This window comes from Asterias amurensis, chromosome 8, assembly GCF_032118995.1.
Source record: "Asterias amurensis chromosome 8, ASM3211899v1".
NCBI classification, from domain to species: domain Eukaryota; kingdom Metazoa; phylum Echinodermata; class Asteroidea; order Forcipulatida; family Asteriidae; genus Asterias; species Asterias amurensis.
The window spans coordinates 18,677,980-18,701,090 of NC_092655.1; the positions used below are offsets into that span (position 1 = coordinate 18,677,980).

General features: G+C 39.3%; 1 protein-coding gene across 4 annotated transcripts; it reads left to right on the top strand.

Moving 5' to 3' along the window:
• The first annotated feature begins 7,942 nt into the window (after positions 1-7,942).
• LOC139940315 (ELMO domain-containing protein 3-like) lies at positions 7,943-22,860 on the top strand. Of its 4 annotated transcripts, XM_071936513.1 has the most exons (13): positions 7,943-8,081; positions 8,575-8,767; positions 10,114-10,221; positions 10,998-11,370; positions 12,290-12,307; positions 13,712-13,800; positions 14,270-14,393; positions 15,136-15,258; positions 15,586-15,716; positions 16,400-16,476; positions 16,918-17,045; positions 18,043-18,211; positions 18,554-22,859. In XM_071936513.1, exons 2-12 carry the CDS (start codon positions 8,645-8,647, stop codon positions 18,204-18,206), a joined length of 1,458 nt encoding a protein of 485 aa, XP_071792614.1. In that variant the 5' UTR covers positions 7,943-8,081; positions 8,575-8,644; the 3' UTR covers positions 18,207-18,211; positions 18,554-22,859. The 4 variants fall into 4 exon arrangements, with proteins under 4 accessions (XP_071792614.1, XP_071792613.1, XP_071792617.1 ...); XM_071936512.1 differs by having other exon boundaries at positions 18,043-22,857; XM_071936515.1 differs by having other exon boundaries at positions 7,950-8,081; positions 8,627-8,767; positions 18,043-22,860.
• Positions 22,861-23,111: the final 251 nt, after the last annotated feature.

Sequence of the window (23,111 nt, forward strand, 5' to 3'; positions counted from 1 at the left end):
TCCATAATTAAATTTCTGATTTTTCTTTATAAAAAGAAAAAGTTGGCCGGCGATTTCGAAAGGCCTTCTAAAACTGGCAATTTTTTTCGGGGGGGGGGGGACGTTGAGCTTTGAAAAATCTCACGCATAGCTGGCCTCTGGACTTGGCATCTCTGGAATTGTGTATAGTTGTGTATATTCCCATTGACTTGTGTATGGTTGTGTAGTTTCCCATTGACTGGTGTATGGTTGTGTCAATTCCCATTGACTTGTGTATGGTTGTGAAGTGTCCCCTTGACTTGTGTATGGTTGTGTAGTTTCCCATTGACTTGTGTTTGGTTGTATAGTTTCCCATTGACTCGTGTACGGTTGTGTCGATTCCCATTGACTTGTGTATGGTTGTAAAGTGTTTCATTGACTGGTGTATGGTTGTGTAGTTTCCCACTGACTTGTGTATAGTTGTTTAGTTTCCCATTGACTTGTGTATGGTTGTGTAGTTTCCCATTGACTTGTGTATGGTTGTGTCAATTCCCCTTGACTTGTGTATGGTTGTGAAGTGTCCATTGACTTGTGTATGGTTGTGTAGTTTGCCATTGACTTGTGTATGGTTGTTTAGTTTCCTATTGACTTGTGTATGGTTGTTTAGTTTCCAATTGACTTTTTTAGTTTGTAAGGAAATAATCTGACACAATCAGACCTCCACATTAACCATCATCATATTCTGTGTATCTCATGTTAGTTTTAATTATTATGAAGAGATTTTTGATGCATTTTGAAACACTTTTTTGTCCACAATTAAATTTCGGATTTCGAAAGGCCTTCTAAAACTGGCAATTTTGTTTTCGGGGTGGGGGGGGTGGCCTCTGGACTTGGCATCTTTGGGTTTGGGGAGTTGTTACATAAGAGTGGACTAACAACTGGGACCCGGATGTTTATATTTTCATGTTTAAAAGATCAGTACTGCTTCAAATCTCATTATTCAAGTACATTTGTAGCAGCAGGTTTGGGGAGTTGTTACATAAGAGTGGACTAACCACTGGGACCTGGATGTTTATATTTTCATGTTTAAAAGATGCAAGCACTGCTTCAGACCTCTTTATTGAAGTAAATTTGTAGCAGCAGGGTTGGGGAGTTGTTACATTAGAGTGGATAACCCTATAAAGGATCTGGTTGTTAATACTTTCGTGTCTAAAAGATGCAAGCATATGCAAACTGACGCCATAAGGTCATTCTCGCTCAGGTATTCTCCCATGGGGGCACTAAAAACTAACCTCTACAGCGGTTCAGAACTTTTCGTGTGCTCTCGGAACATTCCGGCACGTTTCGCGACGATCCTCCTCGCAGCAGGTTTGGGCTAACCACTAGGACCTGGTTGTTAATTATTTTTTTTGTCTAATAGATGCAAGTACTGCTTCAGAACTCTTTATTCAAGTACATTTAGTTGTTACATAAGAGTGGACTAACCACTGGGACCTGGTTGTTTATGTTTTCATGTCTAAAAGATCAGTATTGCTTCAGACCGCTATATTAAAGTACATTTGTAGCAGCAGGTTTGCAGACCTACCAAGTCTCACGCATTAGGCGTGAGACTCACGCATTTGGGCTCTGTCTCACGCTCACACGCACAACAACCATTTTTTTAACGCATTGGGGCCAGACCGGAAAAAAAATAAAAATTGACGTCATGCATTGCCAAATCGCGCTCGTCTGTACAAAAAACGCAATCTACAATGTTTGCACAATCTTCAGATTGCACGCAGTTTATCAGAATCATCATTTTTTTGTACAAACTTTTTACAAACAGAACACACATTTGCAGATTGCGCACGCTTTTGCTCTTCCAGCAGGTTAAACTACAATTCGGCAGAGCGCAAAACGCTTATTGCGCACAAGGTTTTCCCGATTCACTTAGCAAACTCGTTAATTGCGCTCCACTAGCAAAGACACAACAGACAGAGGAAGTAAGCGGAGAATTTTGGACATCATTTTTAGTCAATTTGTTCTTTTGTTTGGAATGAAATAATCTGTCGTGACCCAATCGTACGTCCACATTAACCATCAACATATGCTGTGTACCTCATGTTAGTTATAATTATTATGAAAGGTTTTTGATGCATTTTGGAACACTTTTTTTGTCCATAATTAAATTTCTGACTTTTTTTATGAAAAGAAAAGTTGGGCGGCGATTTCGATAGGCCTTCTAAAACTGGCAATTTGTTTTTTTGGTGGGGGGGGGGGCGTTGAGCTTTGACAAATCTCACGCATAGCTGGCCTCTGGACTTGGCATCTCTGGAATTGTGTATATTTGTGTATATTCCCATTGACTTGTGTATGGTTGTGTAGTTTCCCATTGACTTGTGTATGGTTGTGTAGTTTCCCATTGACTTGTGTATGGTTGTGTAGTTTCCCCTTGACTTGTGTATGGTTGTATAGTTTCCCATTGACTGGTGTATGGTTGTGTCAATTCCCATTGACTTGTGTATGGTTGTGAAGTGTCCCATTGACTTGTGTATGGTTGTGTAGTTTCCCCTTGACTTGTGTATGGTTGTGTAGTTTCCCATTGATATGTGTATGGTTGTGTCAATTCCCATTGACTTGTGTATGGTTGTGAAGTGTCCCATTGACTTGTGTATGGTTGTGTCAATTCCCATTGACTTGTGTATGGTTGTGAAGTGTCCCATTGACTTGTGTATGGTTGTGTAGTTTCCCATTGACTTGTGTATGGTTGTGTAGTTTCCCATTGACTTGTGTATGGTTGTGTCAATTCCCCTTGACTTGTGTATGGTTGTGAAGTGTCCATTGACTTGTGTATGGTTGTTTAGTTTCTCATTGACTTGTGTATGGTTGTGTAGTTTCCCATTGACTTGTGTATGGTTGTTTAGTTTCCAATTGACTTTTTTAGTTTGTAAGGAAATAATCTGACACAATCAGACCTCCACATTAACCATCAACATATTCTGTGTATCTCGTGTTAGTTTTAATTATTATGAAGAGATTTTTGATGCATCTTGAAACACTTTTTTGTCCACAATTAAATTTATGATTTCGAAAGGCCTTTTAAAAATAGCTGGCCTCTGGACTTGGCATCTCTGGAATTGTGTATAGTTGTGTATATTCCCATTGACTTGTGTATGGTTGTGTAGTTTCCCATTGACTTGTGTATGGTTGTGTAGTTTCCCATTGACTTGTGTATGGTTGTGTAGTTTCCCATTGACTTGTGTATGGTTGTGTAGTGTCCCATTGACTTGTGTATGGTTGTGTAGTTTCCCCTTGACTTGTGTATGGTTGTGTAGTTTCCCATTGACATGTGTATGGTTGTGTCAATTCCCATTGACTTGTGTATGGTTGTGAAGTGTCCCATTGACTTGTGTATGGTTGTGTCAATTCCCATTGACGTGTGTATGGTTGTGAAGTGTCCCATTGACTTGTGTATGGTTGTGTAGTTTCCCATTGACTTGTGTATGGTTGTATAGTTTCCCATTGACTCGTGTATGGTTGTGTCAATTCCAATTGACTTGTGTATGGTTGTGAAGTGTCCCATTGACTTGTGTACGGTTGTGTAGTTTCCCATTGACTTATTTAAGGTTGTATAGTTTCCCATTGACTCGTGTATGGTTGTGTCAGTTTCGGTGACTGGTGTATGGTTGTGAAGTGTCCCATTGACTTGTGTATGGTTGTGAAGTGTCCCATTGACTTGTGTATGGTTGTGTAGTTTCCCATTGACTGGTGTATGGTTGTGTAGTTTCATATGCTGTGTACCTCATGTTAGTTATAATTATTATGAAGAGGTTTTTGATGCATTTTGGAACACTTTTTTTGTCCATAATTAAATTTCTGATTTTTTTTATGAAAAAAAAAGTTGGGCGGCGATTTCGATAGGCCTTCTAAAACTGGCAATTTGTTTTTTCGGTGGGGGGGGGCATTGAGCTTTGTCAAATCTCACGCATAGCTGGCCTCTGGACTTGGCATCTCTGGAATTGTGTATAGTTGTGTATATTCCCATTGACTTGTGTATGGTTGTGTAGTTTGCCATTGACTTGTGTATGGTTGTGTAGTTTCCCATTGACTTGTGTATGGTTGTATAGTTTCCCATTGACTCGTGTATGGTTGTGTCAATTCCCATTGACTTGTGTAGGGTTATGAAGTGTCCCATTGACTTGTGTTTGGTTGTGTAGTTTCCCATTGACTTGTGTATGGTTGTGAAGTTTGCCATTGACTTGTGTATGGTTATATAGTTTCCCATTGACATTGACTCGTGTATGGTTGTGTCAATTCCGGTGACTTGTGTATGGTTGTGAAGTGTCCCATTGACTTGTGTATGGTTGTGTCAATTCCCATTGACTTGGGTACGGTTGTGTAGTTTTCCATTGACTTGTGTATGGTTGTGTAGTTTGCCATTGACTTGTGTATGGTTGTTTAGTTTCCCATTGACTTGTGTATGGTTGTATAGTTTCCCATTGACTGGTGTATGGTTGTGTCAATTTTCATATACTTGTGTGTGGTTGTGAAGTGTCCCATTGACTTGTGTATGGTTGTGTAGTTTCCCATGACTGGTGTGTGGTTGTTTAGTTTCCCATTGACTTGTGTATGGTTGTGTAGTTTCCCATTGACTGGTGTATGGTTGTGTAGTTTCCCATTGACTTGTGTATGGTTGTGAAGTGTCCATTGAGTTGTGTATTTGTAGCAGCAGGTTTGGGAAGTTGTTACATAAGAGTGGACTAACCACTGGGACCTGGTTGTTTTGTAATTTCATGTTTAAAAGATGCAAGCACTGCTTCTGACCTCTTTATTCAAGTACATTTGTAGCATCAGGTTTGGGGAGCTGTTACATAAGAGTGGACTAACCACTGGTACCTGGTTGTTTATATTTTCATGTTTAAAAGATGCAAGCACTGCTTCAGACCTCTTTATTCAAGTACACTTGTAGCAGCAGGTTTGGGGAGTTGTTACATAAGAGTGGACTAACCACTAGGACCTGGTTGTTACGCTCGGGTATTCTCCGATGGGCCGAACCGCTTTGGAGTTTAGTATTTGGTGCCTTCCGTGGAAATGAGCTGCATGCGGGAAACAATAGGGGGTAAGCTGGGGGGGGGGGGAACTGGTCAGAACCCAATATTTTCATGAAGCCTGTAAGCATACAAACGTGCTAAATTCTACCAGTAACAAATTCATAAAGTTTACATTGTTGTAAACTGGTGCCCAACTAATTTCTTGTATTTATTTTTTTTTCTAATATGCTAGTAAGCAGTATATACATGTATGAAACTTTTGGGCTCAGATATCCGTGATGGTCTAAAAGAAAAAATTAAAAGAAGGTTGATTTACCAAATGTTTAATAGTAAATAATTCAACATAAACCACAAGGCAAACTGTGGTTTATATTGATATCTGAAACAAAAAGTCGCATCCCCTTAAGGTGATCCCCTATAGCTGCCGCTTCCCAGGTTGTATCGTAATTTGGGTGTGATCCCTGGCTACACGGCAGTTAACGGTTTTATGGCTTCTGACTGGCACCCCCGAACAAAGATATTGACAAAATAGGGACACCGCCAATATAGGGCTAGATAGCTCAGTTGGTAGAGACTGGCACGTTAATCCGGAGGTCGTTGGTTCGAATCCCACTCTGGTCAATTCTTTGTTCAAACCCAAAAATCATAGTAAATAATTCCGTACGTTTTTGGAAACCATTTTTAAGCTGACCTTAATTTCCACTTTACGTTTGATCATAAAGAACATGAAATAAAAGCTAAGTAGTCGAGCAAGAAATAGTCAGCCTGACCGTACTAAACCTCTCAAAAGTGCTTTAGTTTCTTTATGCAAATACATGTAGGATGGTACGCGCGTACCAAAACGTGTTTTGCATACACATGAGCTGTGAGTGTTCTTTTACAAATTAAAAAATAAACCTCAAGTTTGACAAAATAAATTAGTGTGGTTCATAAAGGTCGCACATTTCGATCTGACTTCGTCCTTTAGTGCAGCCCTCATAATTGAAGATAAAAGCACTGTCAGCCATGACACACCGGGGCGAGCCCTACGATAAGTGTGTATGGGGTCTTTTACGTGTGTTGATGCTGAACGAACACACGTACCTACAGCTTTTCGTCCCATCCGAAGGACGAAGCAGGTGGTTAATAAAATTTAGATTACGGTCATACAGGCTGGTTTTTGCGCAACTACATCGTTCAAAGCACAACATACAGCCAAACCCACTAAAATATTAATAATCTCAACAGCTATAGCAGTCCGTATTGTCAAGTTATAGGGCTGCTTGTACCAAGATAACAAAGTTAAAACACTAATGAGTTATGTGGTTATTCCTGACTATTTTTTGCAACACTTTGAGGTATGTTTTTAATACTATCTCAAAACTTTTCAAATCTTGGCTAAATCTGCAATAACTGACAAAATCTTGTACCAATAATTGGCTTTTAAGCCATCTTGAACCTTTCTGACACAAGTGAGGTATACAAATTAAAATATCGGTCATAAAACGTATGGATTGTAAAAACCTTACATTTATGACAAGTAAACCTTACATTTTATGACAATAAATTTGAGAATAAGTTCTCTTCCTGGAGTCTAGTTCCATCTCACTTCTTGCCTAAAAGTCGGTATTGTATCCTCACGGGCTAAGATGGAAATGCGCGGCCCAGCGATTACTTAAAAAAAAAACAGCATATTTTTCGCAGGAAAGGTGTGGTTCTCGACACTTTCTGATTTGATACCTTCCTGATCCCTTTTTCAAATTACTCCAAGTATCCCGGATATAGACCTCCGCAGCCAAAAAGTAGGGACTGGAAATCCACTCCACTATAGTGCGCAACCCGCCCGGTGGGACTCGAAGAGCCCCCCCCCCCCCCCCCCCTAATGTGGAGGTTTTAGGCGGGGCCAGCAGACACCACTAAACCAAGTGACCGACGACCATCCGGGCGGGCGAGTCTTTTCCTTTTCTGAAATAATCCTACGAGGGGCGTTATTATAATATGGAATTCGGGTTTTCTTTCCCCTTGAAATAATCCTCCAAGAGGGATGGTTGGGCAAGGCAAACATGCCATGACAGCATGCATACGAAGTGTACCCATGTGGAGGGAGGAAACACAATCACCTTTTCATCTTTATTGATCAAAATAAATAATTTGCAGAGCGGTGTCATGGCAAAAAGGTGCCCGCTCATTGGCATAATGCGATCTGATTGGCCCAGCGTCTATGACGTCATTATTGTTTGATAACAGTGTCCGCTGCGGTGTTGGTGCGAAAAACCAAAGAATACTGTTTCGAAGTACCAGCGAGTTAACGAAAATGCATTCCGATAAGAAGAAAGTAAAACAAAAAAGATAATTTACCTTTTCTTTGTGAAATTTAGAACTACGTCACACACACAGGCTCTGATCTTATCCGATAAAAATGGTGCTGCTAATCCACTCGCGAATGTGCGCTGTAAAACTGCACGCTGGCATACATTGTATTGTAGCTGGGTATGTGGGTACGTATACGGGTCACTGCTTTTTCTTGAACCTGAAGCATGGAGGCTAGAGACGAAATAATGAAAATTTGCGTTATAAGCTAGTTTGACATGGTAGTCTTTCAACCAGTACAAATAAGGCAAATTTCCGTATCATCCAACTGCAATTTGAAGGGATTTTTATTTGATTTTTACATGGATGTTGGACTTCTTTTTGTGGGGTAGCTATAAGAAATGGGCCCGTCCGTAGAAGACTACAAGGTGCTTATGCATCGGCGGTCTGTGTATTGATACCAAAACTTTATGTTCGATTTAGTCGATTCATAAACGCACGTGGTTATTTGTGGTTTGTTCAAGTCCCCCCTTTCTCTCCCCTGCCTCCGCCCTTTCCCAAAATAATTTCTGTCTTACCCATTTCAGAAATGAACTAGTCCCAGATTTTGCGACTGATTGGAGTAATGCACGCAACCTACACAAACACACACACTCTCACATATACGGCAAAAAAACATGGCGGATTTCCATGTCGCTGCGAGTGAACGGGCCAAATTAAATTTTGACCATTGTTTACAAGCTGTTATGTAATTTGTCTCTCTCTTTTTTCTGTCTGTATATATGCGGTAACCCTTCTTCTCAGGTGAGAAAAAAATTCAGTGGAATTGGAGTTAATTAAGGGCGGCTAAATTGGTGGCGACTTGCGGAAAATGATCCGTTTTTTTACAAAAATGTTTTATTTGTTTACCGTAACTACAGTAAGTGACTGTAGTGTAACTGTACTATCGTAACATGGAGGAAGAAATAGATCGTACCTAGCCCTAGCCCCAGTTGTGTGGCCAAGCCTTGGCCACACAACTGGGAAATGGAAAGTCACACAGTTGGCACAATATCAGCTTTTAAATTTTAGCACCTCTATACTTATAGTATGAAAATGGGCACAGGCATGACAGGACCGAATTCGGCAAGACAGGTCTGATGTTTGCAGGGCGCCCTATTTTGTCAATCTTTCTTTGTTCGGAGGTACCAGTCAGAAGCCATTCAACTAGTACCTGTAACTGCAATATCCAGCTTGAGTCATTATATTTTGTTCAACCCAAACAAAATGTCTTATACTTTTGTCAATTTTCATGCAGAGCTCCACACCACACTATCTTAAGTCAACAAAGCCTTCCTCTTTTGTAACAGCCAGAGCCCCCAGTCACCATGGCGGAAGAAGAAGATGAGTTCGATGCTATCTTCCAGGAAGATGGAGGCAGAGATGACCGGTCTGGAAGAGTGAAGGCTGAAGCCGTCAATTACAAAGTGTCCATGGACAAATATCAAGAGGTACATTTTACTCCTTGACAACAGTGTTAGGTGTGGGTTTGCTTGATGTGTCATGGCCGATTGGTTAAGTGCATTGGAGTCAAATTCTGGTGGCTAATTCATCAGGGTGTTGGTTCAAATCCCGGTCATTACCGTATCCATGAGCAAGACACTTAAATATAATTGTTTCTCTCCAACCAGGGGTAAAAGGGTACACATATTGGTCACCAGTGCTCACAGGTGGGTCACCAGTTACTGGCCCAAAACAGAATCGTAAAACAAAAAAATTCTGTTCATTGTGAGATGATCCTTTTGTACTGATACATATATGTAGCGTGTCATGGGCTAGCGGTTAAAGGAACACGTTGCCTTGGATCGAACGAGTTGGTCAAAACAAGTTTGCTTCGAAATTGCGTGGACATCCTTCTACTGTGCGAACTAACACGGTCGGCCATTTATGGGAGTCAAAATTTTGACCCCCATAAATGGCTGACGTGCTAGTCGACGAGGTAAAAGAAAAACCACGCAACTTCGAGGCATGTTTGTGTGGATCTTTGTATTCTACTTTTACAACATCTTTCTACCCATATGCATTTTATAAAAAACGGTTACAAACGCTTTTCAAAGACCAACTCGACCTATCCAAGGCAACATGTTCCTTTAAGAGCACCAGATTCAAACTGATGTTTTTGATCAGCAGAGTTTGGGTTCGAGTCTCAGTCATGACACAACTATGATGCTTCGTCCTTCGGATGGGACATATAGCCATTGGTCCCATGTGTTGTGTAGGCTAAACACATAAACTAACCCATGGAGCACTTATCGAAAAGAGAAGGGGTTTGCCCCAGTGTTCCTGGTTTGATTGGCAGCATAATGCGCCACATGGTACTAAAGCGTGTTACAAAAGTGCACCTTGCAGGAAAATACTGTGCGTTAAAGCGTCTTGAGCATCATTTTAAAATCATTCACAACAATGCTCCAGAATACCTCATGAACCTCATCCACCCATACACCTCGGCACACTTTGGACTGCCTTCTTATGAGCTCTTGATGCTTCATCAGCCCATAACTTCCACTCTTTGGGGCAACAGGTCCTTGCCATTAGCCCAGGTGTAGAACGAACTCACACTGACTGTCAAATCGTCTCCATCCATCACAACATTCAAGACAAACTTAAAATCTCACCTTTTCAAACAAGCGAACTCACACAATCCTCAGTCCTAATTTGTCTTTCTCTCCTCAAGCGCCATGGTGGATACCGGCGCTCTACTAAGTGTTCTTTATTATTATTATTTATTATTATTTTCACTGAGTGATGGATAATGCATCGCTATACAAGAAGTCACTATTATTATTGTTGATACTAGGTGGACATATTCAGCACTACAAGGACATCGGAACCCATCCACAAAACGATAGAACCAGAGAGTAGAGGAAGCAAGTACCAGGTGATTCTTACTGAGAATAACAAACTGGTAAGTTATTTTTAGCATTTTTTTAATACTCTACCAGGTTTCTCCCCATACGTGCCTTTAAGATTCTTTCTCAAAGGGCCTAGATCTTTATCAACTGATAATGCCAAATAAAAATAAAAAACATGTTTATAGCTTCTTGTTGTTTGTAGAGTCCACCTACTTAAAGGAACACGTTGCCTTGGATCGGACGAGTTAGTCAAAACGAAAGCGTTTGTAACCGTTTTTTATATAATGCATATGGTTGGAAAGATGTTTTAAAAGTAGAATACAATGATCCACACAAGTTTGCCTCAAATTTGCGTGGTTTTCCTTCTACTGTGCGAACTAACACGGTCGGCCATTTATGGGAGTCAAAATTTTGACCCCCATAAATGGCCGACGTGTTAGTCGATGAGGTAAAAGGAAAACCACGCAATTTTGAGGCACGTTTGTGTGGATCATTGTATTCTACTTTTACAACATCTTTCTACCCATATGCATTTTTTTAAAAAACGGTTACAAAGACCAACTCGACCGATCCAAGGCAATGTGTTCCTTTAAAGAAAAAATCAATCTGTTTTTTTTTAAATGGAAAAAAAGGAATTTAGAACAATCTCAGCAGACAATAGTTTTGAAAAACAGCCAAGCCAGCTGTCTAAAACAAAAAGTGTTGAGTAGCCATTTAAAAGAAAAGGCTCTCCTCCTTCCCTTTTTTCATAAAGGGAGGACGCTAAACAAGTTTGTTTTTGTATTTGTCCTTATGACACTATGATGACAGTTAATGATTCTCTTATTAGGGCCACCATCCAGACTCTGAGCCTCTCAACGTAAACAACCACGGCAACAGCAATGAAACTCACCAATCAGAAACCAGCATTTTAAAGCCACCAAGAAGCGCAGCAGAGCCCGTAGAAAGTGACTTGAGCACAACATCACTGGAAAATGGTGCCACGAGGGATCAACGTCAGGCAGGATACCAGCTGAAAACATCCTCTCCCATAACGAGCGAAATCAAGAGTAGCTCCTTGGAGAAAGCTGACGGAAACAACGATTTAGCTGATTTACTAAGAAAAGAGCCCCCTAGAGACAGGGCAGGGACAGGAAAAGACCCGACGGAGCAGCTTCTACGAGCGAAGGCAGAGTGGGAAGCAATAGGAACGATACAACCAGGTATGTAGAAACCCACAAATGTAATAACTGTAAAATAAAATTTCTTCATTTCATGTTAAAATCTCCAAAGCTTTGTGTTTATCATTGGCTGGTTCACTTAAAAGATTTGGGGACTTTTTTTTTTACACAAAACACAATGTCCACAGATTTACATTAAACTTACACCCTTTGAAGATAATGATAGTAGAAAGCGTACCTTAAAATATTAGTTGCGGAGGTGCTGTCGTTTTTGAGAAATGAGTAAAACAATGTCACAAAAATTTGTTTTTACATGCTAAAATAATTTTTGTCTCATGGACACTGAAACAAAAATTATTTTCATGACATTGTTTTACCCATTTCTCAAAAACTACAGCACCTCAGCTGGTAATATCTTCAGGGAAGCTTTCTACTATCATTATCTTCAAACTGTGTAAGTTTAGTGTTAATCTGTAGACATTGTGTTTTTTGTCCTAGAAAAAGTACATAGACCCTTTAAAGGGAAAATATATCTTTGGTTTTTTAAACCATTTGGTTGTTCAACTTATTTCTTAGAGTGGTTTTGTTTTGAGCTAATGCTGAAAAATCTAGAGCAATACAATATTCACGCAGGAAGTATAATCTGTAACTGGAATATACAATCTGAGAACCATTACTGTCACTAAGCTTCTTAGGTTCAAATTTTGGGGGATAAAAACTGATATATTTTTTATAACCACATTACAAGTGGTTCAAATTCTAGTTTTCCGTTTTCAAAGTTGGTTTTAACTTTTCTGATCAAAACTTATTTCCTGTTAATCTACTTGTGCTGTTTATACATTATTTTGTATATAAAAACACAATTATGACTAATTTGGTATAAGAAACTAAACTATAATAACATAGTTGTATACCAGTAATTTTGACAATTTATTATATTTGTTTTGTGCCCACATTTAAGGAGAAGACGTCACAGAAGGTAACATATTACAACCACTTCATATTTAGTTTTTAAAACCCTCTTGCTGGTTTGGGGTTTGCTTTGTAGAACATATCAAACAGGAGGAGGTGGGAGGATGCACAAAGGTTCATACGTATAACACTGGGATTAAAACTGTGTCTCCGCCCACCTCCTCTACTGTTGTTTGTATGGTAGATTTGTGTAGTTTTTCTTCTAACTTGTGTTGTCCATGCACGGAATTGATTGTTGGTGTGTAGTATGTGATTGGGACTTTGAAATTATTTTTGAAAAATCCAGCCGGATTGAAAATTTGTGTTAGTAAGACATAAGAAAGAGGTATTCATTTGTTGGCTTATTATTATTTGCCCTCATCAGGAACAGTTTTAAAAATTTGGCGACTGTTCTCGACACAATTTGTGGAAATAATGTGTATTGCTAAATTGGTAGCACTGGCAATTAAGTCTTTTCTGTGGTAAAGGGCAACTATGTGGGAAATTTAACTATGTACTGGAAATAAATAACCAAATACCAACAGAACATCCTATTAATAATTACCTCCCATTCCAAACACATAAACTGGTCTTTGTAACCATGGAGGTAGAACTACCTCAATGGTGTTGTTTATTTATTATCAGTTTTATTACTTCATTTTGTTTTATTTGAGTGTGTTATCATCATATGAAATACCTATCTTTCATTTTATTTTTGCTTTCACTTGAATTGCCAAAAATTGCACTGTAACACAAGCACTGGGTTTCACCCACCAGCTTATTACAGGTTGTTTTTAAAGGGTTTGGGTGGGTACTTTTTCCAGGACACAAGACACAATGTCAACAGATTTACATTGAACTTACACATTTTGAAGATAATGCTGGTGGAAAGCTTCCCCTATTACTTGCTGAGGTGCTGTAGTTTTTGAGAAATAAGTTTAGCTAAAATTTACAAAAATATTTTAGCATGTAAAACATATTTACCAGTTTTGGTATTCAATTGTTGTGCCATTTTTTTAAAACTCATTTCTCAAAAACTACAGGAGAGTAGGGGTTATTAACTGTTTGTAGCTCACAGAGCAAGCACTAGACTTGTGGACAAGTCGTTAAATGCCTGTCGTGGTGATAGCGTTACGACTCTCTCCGCAATTCCAATGACACTGGCGATATTCTCACAAGACTGCTAGCCCATGTGAGACTACTGTTCATGCGCTGTGCAGTCCAGCAGCTTCGCGCTAGAGCAGTATTCGATCGCGGAATTCTGATTCATTATGCCTTCACCACAACTTCACTATCTCATCTAAGCAGATACCCTTGTGTACAGGTTTCCTCAGGCTTGCAAGCTACACTTACAATAACATTTAAAAAAATGGAGGAAGTTATGGCTTTATCTTAACTGTTTTTTTGGTGTGTTTTTTTTTCCGTCTTCAAGGAAACGAGGGTTCCATTAATGTAACACCTCTTATCTCCTTCAATGAAACCCTGGCATTCTTTCAAAGGATCAACATGCAGCCCTATCTTGTAAGTAAATATCCCTCAATAAAAGCATGTGGACAATAGTTGAGGTTTGCGAAAGCACCATGTGTAAATCTCTTTTTGAGTAGTGTTGGTTCTGAAGAGAACCGGTGGTTGACAACTCAATGTTTTGACAACTCAATGTACGCGGAGTATGATATTGGCCATGTACATGTAGTATGTTTATATCACACCTCTTGTTCCTATTGGGCGACCAATCAGATTCAAGGGTTTAAGTTTGCTTGAAGATAGTAGTCATTGTCAAAGACCTTTGTGTGATCCAACATTTACATGAAGAAAAAAAAACCTGTGAAAAATTGAGCTTAAAAAGTCTGAGCTCAATCTGTCATCGGAGTCATGAGAAAACAGTGAAAAACCCTCTTAAATACACATGTAGGTTTTTATTTCTTTTAATCATCAGATAGTTGGTAGTAGAGACTGACTCCAAGGAATGATTTATTTTTGATTATTTCAGAGTAAGATTAAGCCAACAGTGCATAGGTCAGGCTTTGCAGCTCTCAGACACTTAATCATTGGCCCACCTAAGGTAAAGGCTTCACTTCACGAGGAGAGAAACTTGGTGTTCGGCATAGCTCAGTGTAAGTTAAAACATTGGAATATTTTTTTTGTTTTTTTGGCTACAATTATTTTTTCCAGAGGCCGTTGCCACCTACTCCTAGGGCTGAAACAGGGTTGACCTTTTACAGTCCATACAGATGTAGGCTTGGGTATCATCAGTCTGAAGCCTGGCTGGTAGAGCAGAGAAAGCACTACCTTCCCAATTTTATGTAGCAAGTGTCACGACACGAGCTTGAATCCGGTGCTCTCAACCGCTCGGCCATGACATGCTATGTTCATGTATATTCTTTTTTTTATTGAGTGAGGTTATATTCTTCATCCTCGATGCAAATTTATGAAACATAAGATTCGAACTGCCTCTACCTACTGGGCAATCTCGGTGGTCTAGTTGGTAAGACATTGCTCTAGAATTGCAAGGGTGGTGGGTTCAAACCCCATTTGAGTAATATGCATGTGATTTGTTCCACGGGAAAGTACTGAGTATACAGTGCTCACACACATCGGTGTAGGGTAAAAACCAAAATTATTATTCCATAATATCCCCGATGCAATTGAGGTTATATGTCTTGCTTAGAAGTTGATATTGTGTATGAAAAAGCCTTCGGAGCACCACTGCAGCTTAGGGCTGTATACTCCCCGGGGAGCTGAGAAAGATTAAAGGAATGTTATTGGCCCAATGACCAGGGCACTAATGTAAAGCGCATTGAGACGGTTATTGTGAAATATATAATATAATAATTTGTTATTATTATTATTATGTAGGTCCGTTTGACGACACTGAAGAGGTACACCGGCGTGTCTTACAGACCATCTACAAGCAGCTTACAGGAAGCACTCTGGACTGTCCCCGTTACGGCAGTCACTGGGAGCAAATTGGTTTCCAAGGTAACACAAGACAATTTAGATATCAAATAATAAACTAAGAGAGGTCTCAGTTAGTCAAGTTGCTGGTACGTTAATTCGGAGGTTGCAGGTTCAAACGCGGTTCTAGTAAATTTGCCTTTGTTCACCCCCAAAAGACTCCCAAGATTGACATCACTCAACTAGGCTTTTGTGTTTGGGGACAATTAAAGTAGAAAAGGCACAGAAGCATTCTTTGAAATCATGCTCTAGTAATTTTTGTCTCTGTCCAACCCTGAATCACTGGAATTTCTGTAAATGTTACTTTGTTTGTTTTATAATCATCCTTGTTGATTAATCCTTCCTTTATAGGCGTTGATCCAGCGACTGACCTAAGAGCCTGTGGATTCCTGGGACTTATGATGATGCTTCACCTCGTCATGGACCCAGTCAGGCTACAAGTGGCTAAAGAAATCTACAGATTGTCGCTACATGAAACTCAGGTAACATTTTTAAATTATTTTTTCTCCAATCCTTTTATGCGTGTTTTTTTAAACCACTAAGTACAAGTACATTATTTGTATTTTCTGTATTAATTCCAGCTCTTTAACTAAGTGTTAATTCTCATTGTTTTTCATTATTGATTGTTGTGTACAAATTTAGCATTTATTACATTTTTAACTGTTTTTTTCTCTCGAGGGTATTATAACTGTATGGATTTTCTTTTAATTGTTCAACGCCCAGACCAGGAGCATGTTTACATGGATGGGCGCTATATAAATTTGCATTATTACTATAATCATCAGACTTTTCAAGATAACCAACAGCATGGCTTGTCATCAAGTTTCATTCAGGGGTAACGTTTTTTTCTTACATGGCGTGTCATGGCCGAGCGGTTAAGAACACTGGATTCAAACTCCGGTGTTTCTGATCAGCAGAGTGTGGGTTCGAGTTAAAGAGTTAGGACTAGTTTGATGAGAAAATAAAGGCTAGTCCTAATTTAGGTCAAGTAACTTGTCCTAACTGGATACAAGACTAGTCTGAACTCTTTGTGAAATCCACCCCAGTGCCTTTTAGTGTTAAAAGAGGTTGGTTCATCGTAACACGATGGAAATATCTACTGAGAAAAGACTACGGATTTCACACTACAATTTCTTTAATTCCGCTTTTTGTCTCTTTATTTCAGAATTTTCCTTTTTCAGTGATGTCAATCAATATGACAAGAATTGCCTTACAATGTCTTCGCGAGGACTGTCTCTCAAGGTAACGGAGGCTCCCCGAGTCCCCGGAAGTCTGGGGATTTAGTTAATTTGTCATTGATTAGGATACTCTTTTATTGTACTAATTGTTATAGGTTTGCTGTAGCACTATGTGTGTATCAACTATGCTGTGTATATTATGTTTTTTTTTAGAATTTGTTTTGCTATTTATTCCACTCCTAAAAAAGCAAATTGTACCCCATGTTTTTTTATAAACTTTTGATTTAAAATGCACATCTCAGATTTTGTTCAGATGTTGTTTTCTAGCACAGTAATTATGTAGTGCAACCCACAAAAGTATTGATGAAAATATATGCAGAATAATGTTTTAACATTTTTCTTGATCTCTTAGTGAAAGGCTCGGTCACTCCCCCTTCCACATCCCCCTGTAAATCAAGTGCACTGTTTGTTTACCAATAAATTGTTGTTTATATTCTTTTAACAGGGAGTGTAACAGACGAAAACAAGTGTTTGGAGTAATCAACGATTTCTACGCAGGAATATTCCTGCAGGTTTATCAAATCTGGAAACATCAGCAGAAAACAATTAAGGACTCTGGCTTCGTCATCAAAGGTAATTATAGTGGTTTTTATATACACCATGTCTCAAAGCGCTTCTAACATTATTACCCTGATCACTGGGCCATTTCATTTCTGAAACCATCTCAGCTCCCTTTGCAGTATACAGCCTGTGCCGCCAAATATGCAGCGCACTATATAAGCTAAATCAACCACAAGAACCATCTCTGCCCTCACAGGTAGCCATTTACCCCTGGGTGGCAAGAAGCAATTATAGTAAAGTGTCTTGCTCAGGGACGCAAGAGTCACGACCGGGATTCACTCTGCTGAACAGAAACACCAGAGCTTGAGTTCGATGCTCTTATTTGCTCAGCCACGACACCCTACGATTATGAAAATCACTTGTCTATTTGTTTAAAGTGTGTCATGGTCAAGCAGTATAGTACATCGGATCCAAAGTTTTGGTGGTTAAGTCGTCGGAGTGTGGGTTCAAATCCCAGTCAGGACACTTGTGTCATTGAACAAGATGTTTTACAATGTTTACTATAATTTTTTCACTTCACCCAGTGATTTAATTGGGCGCCTGGGAGGGTAGAGGTTGATATTGTGTTTAAGAAAGCCCTCGGAGTAACATGGCAGCCTGGGGCAGCCCTGAGCTGTATACTCCCTAGGGAGCAAAAATTAATAAGAATGAGTTGTTTATTGTGTCATGGCCAAGCGTATAGTGCACTTGACCCCAAGTTTTGGTTGCTACGCCAGCAGACATGGGGCCGTGACATTTCTGTCCTTAAGCACAAGACACTTGACTTTTCATCACTCAGGAGTAAATGGGTACCCATGAGGGCAGTTATGGTTTTTGTTATCCTGTTATTGGCACCTGTTTTGTTTGATCCGTGGGACAAGCTAAGTTAGTAGAGCACCAGAAAGTCATTTGGAAGTTACAGGTTCAAATCTCTTTTTCTTTTTCTTTTTTCATCAAACATTTACTTAAACAAAAATCGTGTGAAAAATATTATTTTGGATCGTTATTATTATTATTATTTTTTACACAGATGTTGAGCTCGAAGCGAAAAAGAATCCTCGGGACGTTATCAAATCCCTGGAGACATACCTACAGGGACATAGTGAGAAACACGGTGGGAACGTACGACCCGGAGAGACTGGCGACACCCTGGTGTTTTTAGGCGTGCATGAACTAGAAACGGAGGACGATTGAAGAAGGTGGGACACCAGACTTTGACAGTGTGTGTTTGCATGCAACAAAGTGCAAGTTCGAGCAAGGGACTTTATCTGACTATTGTCGACCATTGGGCAATTTTGCCTGGTACCCAGGATGTACTGCATGCGCTGTCGCAGGTAACCTTGAAACATTGGTTACGTGTTGACAAAATGGTAGAATGGGCCCCTGTCTTTAGTCTCTGCTTCTCAGATTCAGTGATTCCATTGGGTATAATGATATCATTGGATAAGTGCAGTGACATGAGCTTTCCATGCCCAAATTGTACACTGCTGCCACCTCCACAATAGAGTTTGACTGCGTATCTCTATGTGAAATTAATGTAGGTCAAAGGTGAATATACACGCCAGTTTGGAGGCAGGTCTCTAGTTTTATTCACGAGTCTCGAAGTGTGACGTCAGATGTTCAGGCTAACAAAATGGTTGCAACTTGAACTTGGCCAAAGCTGGAGGCCGGTCTGTTCCATGCCGTGCATGCTGAGGGCGCACTTCACCTCTTAACAGGAAAACACTGACAGTAAGAATGCGCCCCAAAAGAATGCATTATTTATTGTCAGACTCTGTTCAACGAAAAGATACCTGAAAATTAACCTTGCCAGTTTGTCACTATGTGGTGTCTGTAAAATGTGTAAAGAGTGTGTTGTTTCCCGATAGCTAGTCACTTTTTAATGTGAAAATCTTATTTATATTTTGTGTATGAAAAACCAGGATATTATTACTTTTAGGTGTAAGTTGCCAAATGTTTTCAAGATGGATCATCACCAAGCTGTTAATATTCGTTGTTTTGTTTTACCGCTGTACTCATTCAACAGAGCCTGGTCTTTCACAATACCATTATTAGTTGAGTCACTCAAGCGCAAGTAAAATACAGGGAAAAATAGCGCCACTGCATCCGAGTTGGACATTGGTCGCAGACGTGCTCTATCTTCCCGGCATATCCCACCCCGCACGTGTGAAAACAGTTTATTTTTAGGCAAACTTGACGAGTAGCTTAACGCAATACACAATGTTGGAACAGCTGAACAGTTTGCTCATAGCTTAAAGTAGTACAAGATGCAAAAATAGAACAGTGCTGTTAACAAGGTGTGATATGGGCCGTGCAATAATGGATTAAATTGACAACATCAGGTCTTCTTCAGTCAAGTATAAGAAATAAGCACTAATGGCCGAGTCCAATTTTGCTTAAAAATTTCCTGCTAAGCAATTATGAGCAGGATAACAGTCACTAATGGTACTTGTGACATAGTATTTGTGCTGGTAATAACCCCATTTTGGCAAGCTTCAAACTGTAATGTTCAGCTGCTTTGCTTAAAGCCATTGGACCCTTTCGGTTCAGAAAAAAAAATAAAAGTTCACAGATTTACAAATAACTTACAGGGTTTACCGCAGGCAATGGTGAAAGACTTCTCTTGAAATATTATTCCATGAAATGCTTTACTTTTTGAGAAAACAGCAAAACAATATAAATTCTCGCTAACGAGAATTACGGATTTATTTTAAACACATGTCATGACACGGCAAAACGCGCGGAAACAAGGGTGGGTTTTTCCATTGTTTTCTCCCGACTCCGGATGACCGATTGAGCCTAAATTTTCACAGGTTTGTTATTTGATATAGAAGTTGTGGTACACAAAGTGTGGGTCTTGGACAACACTGTTTACCGAAAGGGTCCAATGGCTTTAAGCCACTCTTTGAAATACTATACATTACGTACTTTGAGCATACAGACTCCACATTACTAGGCTTTCTTTGTTTACACAGCTAGCAGAAATTCGGAGATTGCACAGTAAGCGATGAATGGTGATCGCAGAATGCGGCGGTAAGCAGAGCCATGAAATTGGGCCCTGCTGTGTATGTTCACTCTGCTCCAAGGAGCAGTTTTCAAAAATAAGTTTATCCAAGAGGGTGAGAGGACTTGTTTTTCTCTAATGAACTGAACCGGCAAGGATGGAATTCTAGATTGTATTCTCAATATATGTAGAAATACACAAACATGGTACTTAACTCAAAACCATTTTGTTTTTTATTATTCAGGTTATTTTTAAATATAAATCATCTTTACATTCCAATCCTCAAAAACTGCCACAGTCACACTCCTGTTTACATGTATAAGATATACCATATTTAGTTATAAAAACGTGTTATTAATGTATTTAACAAAATATCGTTGTTTATGTACATGTAGTCAACAGAAAAACAAGCCATACTTTTGTGCTTAGATCCTAGTATTGATATTCACAGGAATGATACTTCAATAATTGTGAACATGCCCCTCCATCCCTGGTCATTGCCTTGGTGCCCCTTGAAAGTCTGATACTTCACAGAGGCTAGAGACAATTGCCACTACATGTATATGCCCCTGATCAATATCTTGGTGCCCATCCATGCAGGCCTGGCACTTCTTACAGGCATGCATTAATTGCCTCCATGCCCCTGGTTATTGCCTAATTGGTTCCCTCTGCAGGCCACATTTAATACATAATAAGGACATTAATATGTAAACTATAATCTATAACCCCTGCATGCATTCAAGTTGGCATAACATTCATTATGTCTGAAGTACCATCGAGTATAGACGATGTGACCTCTGACGTCACTCGAAAACCATAACATGATTCGCGCACATACCGCCGGGCAATTTGGCAGCCAGCTAGAAAGTGTATGCAATCTTACCATGACAACGCCCGGCGAAACATGGCATGTACAGTGTTTTGTCGTTAGAGGGCGGTTTGAATGTAAACATAGGTTACATCGTCTAGGTTCATGGGTTATGTGCAAACCTACTCTGTTAGTTTCCTGGACTGAATTTCATGAGCTATTTAAGCAGAAAATGTTGCTGGGACAATTTTGCACAGGATACCAGTACACAGGATACCAGTACACAGGATAATTAAATTTGGCTGGTAACCTTATTCTGGTAAGCATTATCTATGTTGTGCTTCACTACTTTTTGTGCTCAAGCAGCTCCATGAAATCGGGCTCGGATAAGGTGACCATTTAAATTCAAATTAAATTGCAGATTAAGGGGAAATTTACTCACAAACCTTTTTGCAAAGCTTCAAATATTATTACTTAAATGAAACTGTGGAGTTTGAAGCCATGCGTCTAACAAAACTCCGCCAATATAGGGCTAGATGGCTTAGTTTGGAGTGCGCCTGCACATTAATCGGGAGGTTGTTGTTGGTTCGAATCCCACTCTATTCAATTCTGTGTTCAACCCCAAAAATCAAAAGTGTTTATTTTTTGTATATACATGTATATGTGTGTGAGAGAAGACTTTCTTAATTTATAAATAAATATAATTTGTGATACAATTATGTACCTTGTTGTAATCAATGGAAAATAATAAACAATTTTGATCTCAATATTGATTTCGTGAGGACTTCTTGTTTATTGTTACTGAAAAGTTTTACTTATTTCCCCCTTGCATGCATGTGCCAGGCTCACCATTTGACATGACGCACAGTGCATTGCATACAATTCTGACCATTCTTTGAAAGACTGAAAATACATTTATATTTTAAAATGGTTACATATTTGAAGAAATGACAAAATTTCTCTTCAGATTTTATTTTCTAAAAACGTGATATTTTTATTTCAATTTTTTTTAGCAAAATAAAATTTGGCAATGAGAGACACGTGGGTAGAAAGATTCCTTGAAAGAATTTGGTCATTATAGGTTTGAAAACAAGGTTTCTTAAAACTTGTTGAGAACACTGTTATATAACACTTATTATGTGAATAATTGTACATTTGAAAGACAATTCTAAATATTTGAATATTTGGAAAATTTTGGGAACTATGGGCTATGATACATCCCAATTTGATTACCACTTTGCAGAAGAATGGAAAGCCATTGGACACTTTCTGAACAAAACAAAAAGTTCACAGATTTACAAAGAGTTTACAGAAGGTAATGGTGAAAGACTTCCCTTGAAATATTATTCCATGAAATGCTTTACTTTTTGAGAAAACATTAAAACAATTATCAATTCTTGATCGAGAATAACAGATTTATTATAAACACATGTCATGACACAGCGAAACATGCAGAAACAAGCATGGGTTTTCCCGTTATTTTCTCCCGACTCCGATAACCAATTGAGCCTAAACTTCACAGGTTTGTTATTTTATATAAGTTGTGATACACGAAGTGTGGGCCTTTGGACAATACTGCTTACCGATGTTGTGCGATTCCTTTAAGATTTTGTGCCAACTATCGCAGAAGGTATGTATGTACATGTACATGTACCAAAAGTCTATTTCATAAATGACAAGATTTGAAAGCGTGTGTCACTTGCATAGTTTCTGCATCATTGTATCACTCGACTGCTTACACAAGAATAGCTTGTAACTTGGCATGCAGGCCTGGATTACATGCGGGCAACGCAGGACATGGTCTCCGTTGCCCCTGGTCTTGGCCTTGGTGCCCTTCACAAAGTTCCCATTGACTTTAAGATTTTCCAACGGAAGTGGCAAAATATTCGAAGATGAAATTCAAGGCTTGAGTGTGACCTTTCTTTTGCTTATAAATGGTAAGCAAAGGTTAGGTCTATAAATTACAAACTGTGTGATAGCCTTGCTCAAGGCAGTCGAATTATTCACTCCGAAAAAAGACCGCTGCTGTATAAAAACCCACCCGTATTCACTGTGCGTAAAACCCACCCGTATTCACTGTGCGTAACATCGCACGACACGATGCCCCCGTACACTCTCCGCATGCGGAGGCCGTCAGGCTGACAGCCTTGTAGGGTCTGTGTTGAAGCCACTGACCTCATTACTATAATAAGCGAAGAGTTCCCACGGTCAGCTCATTACGACTAACACGGTCGGTCATTTATGGGAGTCAAATTTTTGACTCCCATAAATGGTCGACCGTGTTAGT